The sequence below is a fragment of the Populus trichocarpa genome, chromosome 11, assembly GCF_000002775.5.
Source record: "Populus trichocarpa isolate Nisqually-1 chromosome 11, P.trichocarpa_v4.1, whole genome shotgun sequence".
NCBI classification, from domain to species: domain Eukaryota; kingdom Viridiplantae; phylum Streptophyta; class Magnoliopsida; order Malpighiales; family Salicaceae; genus Populus; species Populus trichocarpa.
In genome coordinates this window covers 12,228,582-12,242,883 of record NC_037295.2, presented here as the reverse complement: position 1 = coordinate 12,242,883, position 14,302 = coordinate 12,228,582, and the positions used below count along the sequence as shown (strand labels likewise).

The 14,302-nt window shown below is 29.5% G+C and overlaps 1 protein-coding gene across 2 annotated transcripts; it reads right to left on the bottom strand.

The window, feature by feature from the left end:
• Positions 1-2,296: 2,296 nt before the first annotated feature.
• Positions 2,297-6,843, bottom strand: LOC7471883 (calcineurin B-like protein 3). 2 transcript variants are annotated; one of them, XM_024611798.2, is made up of 11 exons: positions 6,631-6,843; positions 5,422-5,504; positions 4,723-4,803; positions 4,497-4,639; positions 4,007-4,089; positions 3,764-3,823; positions 3,525-3,633; positions 3,233-3,285; positions 3,035-3,115; positions 2,786-2,898; positions 2,297-2,582 (listed from the first exon to the last, which is right to left on the bottom strand). In XM_024611798.2, exons 4-11 carry the CDS (start codon positions 4,606-4,608, stop codon positions 2,525-2,527), a joined length of 669 nt encoding a protein of 222 aa, XP_024467566.2. In that variant the 5' UTR covers positions 4,609-4,639; positions 4,723-4,803; positions 5,422-5,504; positions 6,631-6,843; the 3' UTR covers positions 2,297-2,524. The 2 variants fall into 2 exon arrangements, with proteins under 2 accessions (XP_024467566.2, XP_002316785.3); XM_002316749.4 differs by lacking the exon at positions 5,422-5,504.
• Positions 6,844-14,302: the final 7,459 nt, after the last annotated feature.

Genomic DNA, 14,302 nt, shown 5'->3' with positions numbered 1-14,302 from the left:
TTAGTTATCAGACTTTTATGATACGGATCCCGGGTTTGATGAGTTAACCTGGTTTGACGAGTTAACCCGGATTTTTTTTCTTTTTAATTAGTTTTTTTCGTTTAGTTTAGTTTGTTAATGTTAAATTTATTTCTATTTAATTATCAGACTTTCATGACACGTATCCTAAACTTGACGAATTAACTTGGTTTGATGGGTTAACCCAGTTAATTCTGGGTATACCCGTCAATTTTTTTTTCTATTTAGTTATCAAACTTTCATGACGCGAATCCCAGGTTTGACGGATTAACCTAGTTTGAAGGGTTAACCCAGTTAATTCAGATTTTTTTCTTTTTCTTCATTAGTTTTTTTCTTCCTATTGGTTTTTTTTCTTTTTAATTAATATATTTAATTATCACACTTTTATGACACGACCTTATAGCCAGACCCACATCCAATACTCTTGGGTCCGGTGTTGCAGCCAGACTCATTTAAACTTAAGTCATGTAAGTTTAATATTATTATTAATATTATAAATATTATTCTCGGATCAAGCGTTGCAGCTAGACCCAAGGCTTTTGGGTATATATTTACAGAAAGACCTAACACTCTTAGATCTTTGTTTTTTTTTGTTTTTTTTATGCAAGAAAAAAAAATAACCCATGGCATATGACTTTGTTTTTTTTTTTCCTTTTCCTTTTCCTTTCTAAGCCTTTTACTATGCACTGCACGGTGCAGTTCACAGTGAAAAAGCTTATACCTTTAGTTTACTTTTTTTTTCTATAGTTTCTTAATATTAAATTTTTGATGTTTAATTATTAGGCTTTCATAACACGGATCCCAGGTTTGATGGTTTAACCCAGTTGATTCAGATTTTTTTTCTTTTTCTTCAATAGTTTTTTCTTCCTGTATGTTTTTTTCTCTTTGCTTTTTCCTTTTTAATTAATCTTTTTTTTTAATTTAGTTCATTAATATTAAATCTTTTTTCTATTTAGTTATCACACTTTCATGACACGAATCCCAGGTTTGACGAGTTAACCTGATTTGGCGAGTTAACTCAGCTGATTCATATTTTTTTCTTTTTTCTCATTAGTTTTTTTCTTCCGATTTTATCTTTTAATATTGTATGCAGTCCACAGTGAAAAGGCTAATGCCTTTAGTTTTTTTCCTTTTTCTTTTTTTTTTCTTTTTATGCCTTTCACTGTGCAGTCCACGGTGAAAAGGCTGATGCCTTATTTTTTTTCTTTTTAATTAATTTTTTATTTAATTTGTTGATATTAAATGTTTTTCTATTTAGTTATCAAACTTTCATGACACGGATCTTAAGTTTGACGGGTTAACCCAGTTAATTTAGATTATTTTATCTTTTTCTTCATTAGTGTTTTTCTTCTTATAAGTTTTTTTTCTGTTATTTTTTCTTTTGAATTAATTTTTTTTATTTAATTTAATTCATTAATATGATTTTTTTTTCCTATTTAGTTATTGGTTGATGTCTTTTTTCTATTTAGTTATCTTAGGTTTGGCTAATTGAAGAATTTTTTTTTTATGTCTTTAAATGTGGACTGCATAATGCAATTCACGGTGAAAAGGCTGATACCTTTTGTTTGTCTTGGTTTTTTTTCCTTTTTAAGTAATTTTTTTCATTTAATTTAGTTTGTTAATGTTTAATTTTTTTCTATTTAATTATCAAACTTTCATGACACGGATTCCGGGTTTGACGGGTTAACCTGGTTTGACGGGTTATCCTAATTAATTCTGGGTAACCCGTTAATTTTTTTTTTCTATTTAGTTATCAAACTTTCACGACACGAATCCAAGATTTGACGAGTTAACCTGCTTTGAAGGGTTAACCCAATTAATTCAAAATTTTTTCTTTTTCTTTATTAGTTTTTTTTTCTGTTGGTTTTTTTTCTTTGTTTTTTTCTATTTAATTATCACATTTTTATGACAAGACCTTGCAGCTAAACCTACATCTAAGGCTATTGGATCTAGTATTGCAGTCAAACCCACTTAAACTTGGGTCATACAAGTTTAATGTTATTATTAATATTATAAATATTACTCTTAGATCAGGCGCTGTAACCAAACCCAAGACTCTTAAATATAGTTTTACAGAAAAACCTAACACTTTTAAATCTTAATTTTTTAAATATTTTTTATATAAAAAAAATAACCCCCCGCACGAGTCATGCAACTAGTATAATACTAAAACATGTTGACATGCTAATTTTATATAAATTCTAAAACAGCGCTCGGCAAAGCGGAGGCAAGGAAGTCGCTATCAGACCAACCGTTCAATGGCTGATCGACAGTATCCTCGGTACAAATTGCTAGGAGGCCTTAAATATTATAAATATTGAAAAGTGATGATCCAGGCATTCAATATAAATAAAATGTAAACAATCAAAGATAATCAAACGAACAAATAAATACAATATAGACACTCTCTCCCCCGCCCTTCACATATGAGAAGACCACATTTTATGTGGAGAAACAAACCATAAAAACCAAAGTCTATTAGGGCTTGAATACAGATGTCTTGAATTCAGGTATCGTCGACTTGTGAGTGGAAGACAAAGCTTGGGAATGTAGTGGTGATGTCCCTGCCCAAGGAAATAAAGAAACTGAGTCATAGCTTGCCACTAGCACCATGTTCAACATGGAAATATTTGCCTAACCAGTTACATTTTCTCGCCCATCAATGGTTTGAAATGTCCAAAAAATTCTTTGGTTGACATGAAAATCTCATAACATTAGAGTAACACCTAATGAGAAAGAGAAGTAGGCACGTGTATTTTGAACTCACTTGAGGTATTGAAGTGTCATATTCTTCAAAAGGGAAGGATGGCGTAAAACAAGGCTTCTCCACTCTTCCTTGTCAATCTTCCCGTCATGTTTTGTATCAGCTTCCTCAAAGGTCTGAAACAAGACTCCAAAATTCAGAATCTGAAAATTTTCCAACAAGCACTTGCAAGAAAGTAGAATAGTGTCGAAAGCTTTCAAGAACCCATTTATTTAGCAAGAAAGAAAAAAATTGATTGAAATGAGGGAGCACCTTGTCAATTATACTTTCTATAACATCATCTGAAAGGTTCATACCAGATTCAGCAAGAGTGGCTACTACCATTTGCTTCACCTATGCATCAACAAGTTGAAAAAAGTCTAAACACACCAATCAAATAAATAAACAAACAATTGAAAGGAGTTCAAGAGTCAAATAACCTAAAGTTAACCCTTAGACAATGAAATGTACCTCCTGTCTTTCAATAAAACCTTGCTGCTTTAGATCATAAAGTTGGAAAGAAACTGCAATGGCACATAACAAGTTAGCATAAATGGAGCACCAGGTATGAACGCCTGGAAAATTAAGAGCAGTATTTCAAAATTCATCATCCTAGTTACACGCTAAGACATGTCAAATCTTTAAGCACAAACAGCATGCGAGTTAGTGCATGTCTGAGGTATGCTCAAAATAACTTTGACCATACACAAGGGGCAAAGGAAAAGAAGGCTTATGATGACAAAATTATCAATCCCAGACATACACTCAATCTTCTCCTCAATTGGGGCATTTGGATGAAATACGGAGAGGGCACGGGCAAACTCTTCAAAACCTAGTATCCCATTGTGTTTTGTATCAAACAAGTCAAACACCTGCAATCAATACGCAACATAAGACAGTAGCAAACAAAAGATAATTAACAAATGGGTCAAATACCTCATGAATAGAACATTCACAGGATACAATTGAAAGTAGATATTGGAAATGACAGGAGAAAAGTACCCTGTCAGCAAACAAACTCTCCTTTTTGTTTGTCTTGAACAACGCCAATTGAAACTCCTCCTATATCAGGAAATTAGAGAAAAATTCAAATAAGCATTTTGGAATAATTATAAGTAGCATTTACATGGAGAAAATGAAACGTGGCATTGTTAGAGGAACCACTAGATTCATATGAAGACAAAAACACAAAGCAAGCTATGCCTAGAACGAATTTTGTATGGTCAGCTTGAAGAATAAACAAACCTTATTGATCAGCCCATCATCAATCACGGCACTGCTGATCTTCTTAAAGAGCTCATATAATGCCTCTATTTCACTTACACTGACTGCATCCAAGGTTAGCAAAAACACAATTGTCAATTGAATTATCAGTAAGGTTAAAGATATTATATTCATCATACATAAAACAAGACTGTTGTATGACTGTATCCTTTTTTATAGGCAAATAAAAGAACTATTACAATGAGCGAACATCTTCACAACTGAAATGAAATCAACAACAAAAGGTATTTACAACATTCATCATCAGATAACTTTTCTGGCAAGACTTTCATAATCTAAAACAAAAGGTCAAAGTTGAAGAAGAAATAAATGGGGCTAAACCACTTACTAACATAAAATCTAAGCATTTTCTGTTTACTAATGATACTAAGAATAAGAAGCAGAAGGAACCCATTAGCTGAATGAAATAAAAAATTAACAAAGTTATCGTAAAGATTTGGCTAGTACATACAGACTGTCTCCCTCGCAAGAAGCTCAGGATCCTCAAGGCCTCTTGATTTGTATAGATCAAAATCAAAACACCGCAGGAGGGAGGTAATGAATCTCTCTACACACTGGAACATGATATATCATATGCTTGAAAACACTCCATACCTGTGACACAGAACTGAATAAGATACTCTTCACATAACTTTTATGTGAAGGTAGAATAGATATCAAGGCAATCGATAGATAACCTTTTCACCATTTCCTGCTTCTGCTAGCCAATCCCACAATTAAGTTCAGCAAAAGAAAAACTTGGGCTCTCAAGAGTATACCTGTTTTTAGAAATAAGATTAATATATTGGTCACTTCCTGATTTTAATAAAGAAATATTCAATCAAGAAGATGAACTGTAGTAAATGAAAAGTGATAAGCATAATGCCTCCAGTTTAGTAATGAAAAAATGACCATGACATGGGACAGTAGGATATGAAAATGAGAAAAGAGATGCGATCAAAATTAGAAACAAATGGAAAATCTTTTAATCGCTGTAGTACAGGTGCATGTAAGCAGCTTATTACATATATTAAGCTATACATTATGTTATACACCAATGCGTCATAAAACATAAAGATTTGTTTTACATTTTCCCATTTTTTAGAGGGAAAAAAAAAACCCACCCCATGATTTGTGTTTATGCACCAAGTAAAAGTAACTGTAAACCCAAGGCATATAAAAGAGGAGGAAAAGATAACAAAAGAAAATGCTTTCTGAACCAGAACTTTAGATCTACCACACTTGCCACATAACAATAACAAAAAAAAATTGTCAAATTGTCCAGCTAAATAACCATAGCCAACTCTCCAGTGGCCACTTGTTGCATAACAAGTGTCCAAAACAAATAGATGATAGAGAGGCACCTAGCAGCCTCGTCAACAAGAAAATTTGAGCACCTTTTCTGGTTGAGGTAGAAAAGGGGCGTAAGAAAAGTAGTTGGGTGTTCTGCCACAATAAGGCCTCATGTGGTGGTGCACCACTGAAAAGAAAATAGGCAAGTTTAGATTCTTGGTGCAGATGGATGCTGCAGGCAAAGAGGAAACAGCTACTTGTATCGTTTCTTGATGCTCCTTGGTGTAGGTCAAATGCTGCCTATGAGTAAAACATAATGCAAGGCTGGCCATTACATAACCTAGATGTCATACCTCAAGACACAGAGTAGCAAGGGGGGCAAAAAAAGTCAAGGCTATTGGGTAGAACTCAGTAGATTCTATTGTTTAGATCAACTCTGAGGACATACAACTTAATCCATTCCAAGAAAGTGGTTTTCACCTCCACGATGAAGCATGTAGAATGCTATCTAGCAATGTTCCAAGGCCCCAAACACAAGCAGGCATCAACATGTTGCATGTTAGCACAATTTCAAGCACTCACAAAATGCGACGCCACTAGCGCTTTCTATTATTGTATCTCCAACAATTACCACTCTTAGGTTTTCCCAGTTCTGTTTTTGGGTTGTTATTTACTCAAATCACAGAGAAATTTCAGCTCTGCATTGAATTGGATAAGCTGCCTCCTTATTGTCAATAATTCAATATCATGCATAACAATTTTTAAACTCGTACAAGAATTATTTCACATTTTATTCATCATTCTATCCGATCTTAACAATAAAACAGTCGCCTTCATCATCCAGCAGTTGCAGCCACATGATCTGGGTTATTAGTATGCTACTCTATGCGCACCTAAATCATACCCATGAAATTTGACATGATTCCCGTCACAAAATAAATAAACATAGAATTCAACCTAATGCCTTCAAAATTCTGCGAAAGCAATTCGAGAAATCAGAGTAAGATATTGATGTCTCTATGCTTCCACGAATTTCCAAAACCAAACCAGCACTCAAAAAAACATCGATCCTCATGTCTCCAAAACAAAATGCACAAAAATCATTAATATTCCAAATAACAGCACGATAGATCTGATAAACACTTCAAATTTTCAAAATGTAATCATAATAACATAAAGTAGCTCAACGATCCGTTTGGATGCTGAGAAACCGCAGAAAAAAAAAAGAAAAAAAAAAGAAGAAGAAGAGATGTGGGTGGTAACTTGTGAGATTCCGCAGCAAACTTAAACACTAAAAAAAAAATAAGTCTCACCTCGTAGAGAATCTTTTTAACTCGGAAAATCTGTGCAACTGCTCCTTCAAGGAATTTGATTCAAGTATGTAAACTTGGATTTGGAATACGAGAGATAAATTTCGAAAAAGAAAAACAAATGGAAAGAGAAATTTGAAATTTAATTCAACTATTCAAAGCGACTCGATATTTGGGTTGTGTGCAATTGCGACGCTACTACATCATAAGATATTGAAGATTTTGTTTTACTATATATATTAATACCAAATCTACAACATTAAATTTTTATTTTAGTTTATAATAAATATTATTTTATTTCACCTAACTTAAAATGTTATTTTATGTAATTATTAAAACCATGTTAAAAAATGATTTATAATCATCATAAGAAAATAATTCATTGTTAATAATATAATATAATTAGATTATGATTTACTCGTTCATTAAATTATTTTTTTAAAATATATTTAATAATAAAATAATTAATTAATTCAATCATATACCAAATAAAATATTTGTATTAACACAAAGTTAAAATCCATTGACCATTAGATAGTTTCAAGATCAATTATGTTATTTATTTTTCATCTTTTTAATCTAATAAGAAAATTATAGGTAAATAATAGCCTTAAAAGATCAAAAAATAATGTAAAAAACTTGAAAAAAAGAAAATATAACTAAACTAAAATGGAAAAAATATAAGAAAGCAAAAGAACCGAGATAAAGTTATAAAAATTGTAAAGAAAAGCAATGAAGAGGATAACTTGTAAAAGAAAAATTGTAGAAGAAAAGTTAATTGTATAAAACTTGATTGATTTGGACTCTTTCCTGATTGATTCGGACTTTTCATAAACTTGATCGATTCATTATTAACAATCAATTTTAGTTTTATTTTTTTATATGAATATTTATTTTTTTGTGTAAATAATACCCCCTTTCATATTGCTTTACTTTAGAATAAATAAAGAAATATCTTTCATCATTAATATGATAAAATTGATAAAACCATAAATAACATGGCAAATAAGCATTGTTATAAAAAAAAAATATTAACTATTATGTGAAACAATAAATCAATTCAAACAAGCATGCTATGGCTATTTAAGCATGACAATTAGGTTTTCTAAACTGCAATGTTTAAAGTGTAATTATTACCTAGCTTTGCTACCTCTCTTTCATGAGAAAATCATAAACTTTTGGAAAAGAAATGAGACATAAACCCTAAGTTTTCCTTCTCTTTCTAACTTTAGAAACGGTGCCTTCAATTTATGTTCATACCTTTGTAACCTATTTTCAAAATATTATTGATTGTATTCTCGTATAAATTGGTGCGTTATTAATAAATACATTGACAACTATGATTGGAAAATGCCTTAATTCTTTCTAAAAGGAAATCTCTAATGAAGGAAACAATCTATTTATTGAAAGAGAATGGTCTCACTTTCAAAACTATCACATAAACCTCAACATTAGGGGAAAATATATTCCCTTGTAGCCTAGAATTTCTACGATAGACTATATTGACTAATTGAATAAAATATAGCAATGCTTTTGTGAGGAATTAAAATGCTAGAAAATTTTTGTTTAGATTAATATGTTGAGTTTCTTAAAACATATGAATATAGTCATAACACTAATTTGGAATTTTTTTAGGAGTTTCATGGATATGTTAGACAATTTAGGGTTAATTAGGGTTTCTTTCAATATTATATCAAGATCATTTCTTCTTTTTAGGTTAGATGAACTCTTTAAGACTGAGTTGTCATAAACCACAAGTTATCTAATTATTCAACCTCTAAAATTAATATACACAAACCACCTGTTCAAAAAATCATATAGGGATTGTTATGTCTTAAGTGCTACCTCTTTCTTTTCTATGTTTTTTAGGTGTGTCTAATGTGTGGTGAGTGAAAAGGATGAGGCATACAATTCTATTTAAAACCTGATAACCCTATCAATGCAAAATATCATTTTACCCTTTAAAAATATGACATATTATTTTTCGATAATTATCAAAAACTTACACAATTAGGTCCTTACTTGATTTTAATAGGTCTAGAATTGTAATGTCCAATATTAATTATATCTCAGTTCTTAATTTCTAAAACTTATTTAAAAGTTAGTTCCATATAATTAATCAATCTAATTTAATTTCTTATTATGGATTCTTAATGTATGTGAACCATTAAGTTAAATCTTAATATAAATCTTGATCCTAATCAAAATATGATTAAATAAATTAAACAATTTAATATATTATCAATTTAATGAATTGATTGATTTATATATAAAGATCAAGTATAATGCCTAACAAAATATTATATTTCTCAAATATTATAAAAGTTATTTATGATTTGACTTAATTGTTCAAAGATTAGTTTATTAGTGTAATTATTATCTCTTCATCAAAAATATTATGATTTGGACATTTAAGCGTTAAGTATGTTTGCTTTGTCAACATCAATATCATAGTCATTGATTTGAATTAGATTTGAGATCATTTTCAAATCTTATTCTATCTTGCAAAAGAGTTTCTCACTTAATACTATTAAAACAAATATGAAATTTTTTTTCTAATTCACCTAGGGTGATGAATCATATTTTAATCACTCAAATACCTTTATACAGTTTATGTTATATTTAATATCTGTCTATTTAGTACCGTTGATTAAGACAATATATAATTAGAATCAAAACATAATATTTTTTATATAAGATAACTTGGTGATCTCAAGTCTAAGAATTACTTATACAACTGCTATATGAGTCTTTCTGTAGACACAAGTAATCTCTTTAAAAGAAATCCTTATGCAAGTCAGTTCAATATACTTGTCATTTCACAAGCACCTACATATTAGTTTCAGTATCTTTCATACCTTAGCTTATAAAAATAATTTCTTCCTTTCATAAAAAAAACATGATATATATCAATCTCAACAACTCTAATTAATATCTAGCCTTAATTAGCATTGATTAGAAGCATTTAGGAATATTGCTTTGATGCAATATGAATCCTTAAAATTACAACCACTTTTATAATTATGTTTTTTTCAAAACCTTTTATTTTAAGAACTTTATCTTAATCTAAATGAAAATTAAAGATAAAAAATTCCTTTATATATATATATGTTTTACATAAACAATGTAAATATCATGTGTGACCAATCGATTAACTATAAGATATACACTGATAATCTCTTTTTTGCACAAAAGTAAATCGCTTATATATCTAATATCATAGTGCTCCTCATGGTTATCATGTTTCATTTAAGATAGTGCTTTAGGGAGAGTATGTGCAAAAATATTTTCGGTGAGTACTCACTCTATCTTTGTATCTTTTTTTTCTATGGTTTCTTTAGTAAAATAGAATCACCTAAGTACATGTTTTGGTTGTTAATGAGAGCTTGGTTCTTTTGTTTGTGTAATGGTTCCATTGTTATCACAATATATAACTACTAGATCAAAAATATTAGGAATGACTCCTAGTTTAATAATAACTTTTTTATATAAATAACTTTTTTTATCGCCTCAAATGCAGATATGTACTAAGATTCAATTATAAAATTTTTTATAGTCTCTTGTCTGAAACTTTTTAAGCTCACAACACCATCATTAAAAGTAAAAAAAAATTATCTATATTAGGATTTACTATCATCAATATCTGATTAAAAACTAACATTAAAATATCCATGATTTACCAATTATAATCTCCTTCATAGACCAAAAATAAATTCTTGGTTCTTTTTTAGTACTTATGATGCGGACACCTCCCAAGATATGCTAAAATCATATTTAAATGGTTTGTAACTTGACCTAACAAGAACTTGTCTTGAAAAACCAAAGTTATATGCAATGATTACCCCCACTCTATGCGCATAAAAAGACGTGAATGATTAGTATAAAATTACAATGAAGTTGATCAATCCTTCAAAAAATTTGCAAGTTCAATCAAGAATTTAATATAAAAATCACTCAACTACACAAAAGATAGCAAGAATGTCGATTTTTTAATTAAAAATAGTCTCTTCCTAAAAAGTCTTTACTATAGAGTATTTATACTATAAAGAATTTTATGTCTAATAATATCTCTAATGAATATGGATAAACCTAATAATAATAATAATAATAATAATAATAATAATAATAATAATAATAATCCAATGAAACTAAATTTAAATAAATGCTCTAATATCTCTAAAAGGCCTAATAATAACCAAAAGTTAAATAAAACAATAGCCTAACTAATTTAAATTATACTAAATTTATTTTTACAATCTGTTAGCAGAATCGAAGCCCAACTTTAAATGCATGGTTATCTCTTATCTTAATGAATTAAAAGGCGTGTCATATATCATTGAAAAGTTATGGATGTCTACTTTCCAATAAACTAGAACCTCATTAAAAATCCTTATGTAGATCTATTTATGATCAAAACAGTAGTGAAAGGCAGAGTAGCATATTTGAATCTTTTTATTCTAATCTTTTTGTAATGTTTGAATGCCTACCAATAAGTCATTCTTGAACATTAATTAAATTAATCAAGACTTGTTTTTCATTATTTATTATCTATTTGAAGTCCACCTTAACTCATGTGTCTTGAAGAAGTCTATTGAGAGTCTCTTTAAGCCTCTTAGCCTTAAGTCTCGTCATTAGACCAACTAAAGCCTCTAACGGATCTTTGGGTGTTGCTTGGATTGCATCATTCCCTCTCTCCTCGAAAGGATTTATCATTAAATCATCACCTTACTAATTTGCATCCTTTATTAGCCTTAAATGGATATTTCTCATTCTTTTTCTCTGTATCTTTGCATGTAAGTCTTTCACCACCTGTGCTTTTTTATTACCATCAAGTTAACCTTTTTATCAACAGGTAAATGAATCAAGTCTAATGATGTTAAAGATTAAAACCATAAACAATCTCAAATGGTGAATAATCAGTAGTACAATACACATTATGATTATATGCAAATTCAATAAATGACAAATAATCTTCCTAATTTTTAGGATTCTTTTGAATGAAAGCTCTTAATAATTGAGTTAAAGTCATGTTTAATACTTTAGTTTGACCATTTGTTTGTGGATGACAAATAGCAGAAAATAAAAGTTTAGTTGATAACTTACTCCACAAAACCTTTCAAAAATAGCTTAAAAACTTAACATCTCGATTAGACATAATGCTCCTTAGAACACTATGTAACTAAACTACCTTCTTAAAAAATATATTCACTAAATTTGTTACATCCTTATTTTTACGACAATATATGAAATGTATCGTCTTAGAAAATTTATCTATAACAATAAATATGGAGTCTCTTTCTTTCCTTGACCTAGATAAACTTGAAATAAAGTCCATAGAAATATCAACCCTAGGTTCTTTAGGAACATGTAAAGGTGTATATAATCTATGAGGCATCACTTTAGACTTATATGTTATGCACCTATCATAAATTCTTTTCACATCTTTTTTCAAGTTAGGCCAATAAAATTTTTTATGTAAAACTTCTAAAGTCTTAGTAATTCAAAAGTGTCTTATTAATCCACCACTATGAGCTTACCTTATAAGCAATTCATGCATTAAATAATTAGGCACACAAAATATTTTATTTTTAAATAAAAATCCATTAGTTGTCACAAATTCACAATGGAAATAAATTTAACTAAAATCAATATCATCAGGATATAATTCTTTCACATACTCAAATCTTATAAGTCTAGTATTCAAAGTATTAAGAAGAACATACTTTTGTGATAATACATCTGCAACTAAATCTTCCTTGCCTTGCTTTGTATTTTATGACATATGGAAATGTCTTAATAAATTTCACTAACTTGGCATGCCTATGATTCAACTTACCTTGACAACTTAAATGTTTCAAAGATTGGTGATCGATATTAATCACAAACTCCTTAAGCCAAATGTAATGTTGCCAAGTTTTTAAAGTTCTCACTAATGTATACAACTTTTTATCATATGTTGGATAATTTAGAGTTGCACCATTAAGATTTTTACTGAAATAGGTTATGAGCCTTTTATCTTGCAGTAAAATAGCTCTAATACCTATACTAAAAACATCACATTCAATCTCAAAACATTTTATAAAGTTAGGCAAAACAAGTAAGAGACTGAAATAAGCTTTTCGTTTAACAATTTAAAAGCTTTCTCTTGTTTGATTTCTCATTTAAAACCTAATGTCTTCTTTATAATTTTAGTTAACAGAGCAACTATTATACTAAAATCTTTCACAAATCTTCTATAAAAACTAGCCAATCCATGAAAACTTCTTACCTCACTTACCATCTTAGGTGTAGACCACTCTTTTATAGCCTTAACCTTAGCCTCATCTATCTTAATATCTTTCAAGATTGTTGAATTTTCTTCTGGGATGAGATTTTATAAATTGAAACTTAATTTAAAAACAAAAGTTTTGATCCTAAAATTAGCAGTCGGAGAAAGCCCTAAAAAAGTTCAATAATATACAGTGAATTGAGAATGGAAAAATGCTAAAATGTAGTGTTACATGTTCCTGTGTAGCCAGTTGATCAAGAAAAGAAGAAAATATTAAAATGCATATAGTGGGATTGATATACTTACATGAAAGGAACACAAATTTACAACTATTGGCAATCCTCATCTTCGTCGTAAATTTCATCCGAGTCATCAACATCATCGATAACAACAATCTTAAATGTACTGATCCTAAAAGAAGCTGATCAAAACTTGAAAGGTAATCTTGCATTGTTGCTAATCGCAACATTATCACACCTTTTTTAAAAACACTAAACTTTAGGGTTGATATTTGAATTTAACAGGGGTGCAATTGAATGCAATTAAAAGTTAGGAGACAATTACAGGTGCAATTAAAAGAAATTGGAAGAGCATGAACCAATTGGTCAAATCCTAAATTAAAAAACTCTAGGTTCTAGGGTTTAACCTAGGTGACATATTGTTCAACCATTGTTCATCTCATTCCTTGACAATTTTGGATGATCAAGTGAGCATGTCCAGACAAATGAATGTGGCATCTCCAACCACCTCAGGGACTGTAATCACCATCATTCAATTAAAAAACACCTCTTCTACAACTCAATGCCCATGAAATTAGACGTTTACACCATTATTCATTCAAGAAGATACCCCGTCTCGATCCACTTTTAAAAGTTACTATACACAATAGTTTAAATCCATAAAATTGATTTTTTTTAATTAATCAACATTACAAATCTTATTTTTAAATTAACCAATTTCATCATCGGGTAAATTTTTCAATATTTCACTAACATGTAAAATTTTAATCGGGTCTTATGACCCGAAAGCTTTATCTCTTTTTTATTTTTAATGTCAAAAATAAATATTTAATAATTAAAAATATCATCCCAACTATTTACTTCTATTTTATTTTATTTTCTCATTATTCAATTAACAAGATGAGGTTTTCCGTCGGGATTTACAAACATTGTAAAATTTTCTAATTGAGGGTTTACAGGAAAATAGTAATATTGGAGTCATATTTTACAAAAAAACCACTATTTAATTGAGTATGTGTGTATTGATGTACAAGAAGATTATTAATTTATATATGAGTGAGAACTATGTGTTTTTTTAAATATATTATCTTATAAATTTAATGAATTATTAATTTACCCCATTGATCTCAAGTTGAGACCAGTAAAAAAATATTATTTAATCAAGAAG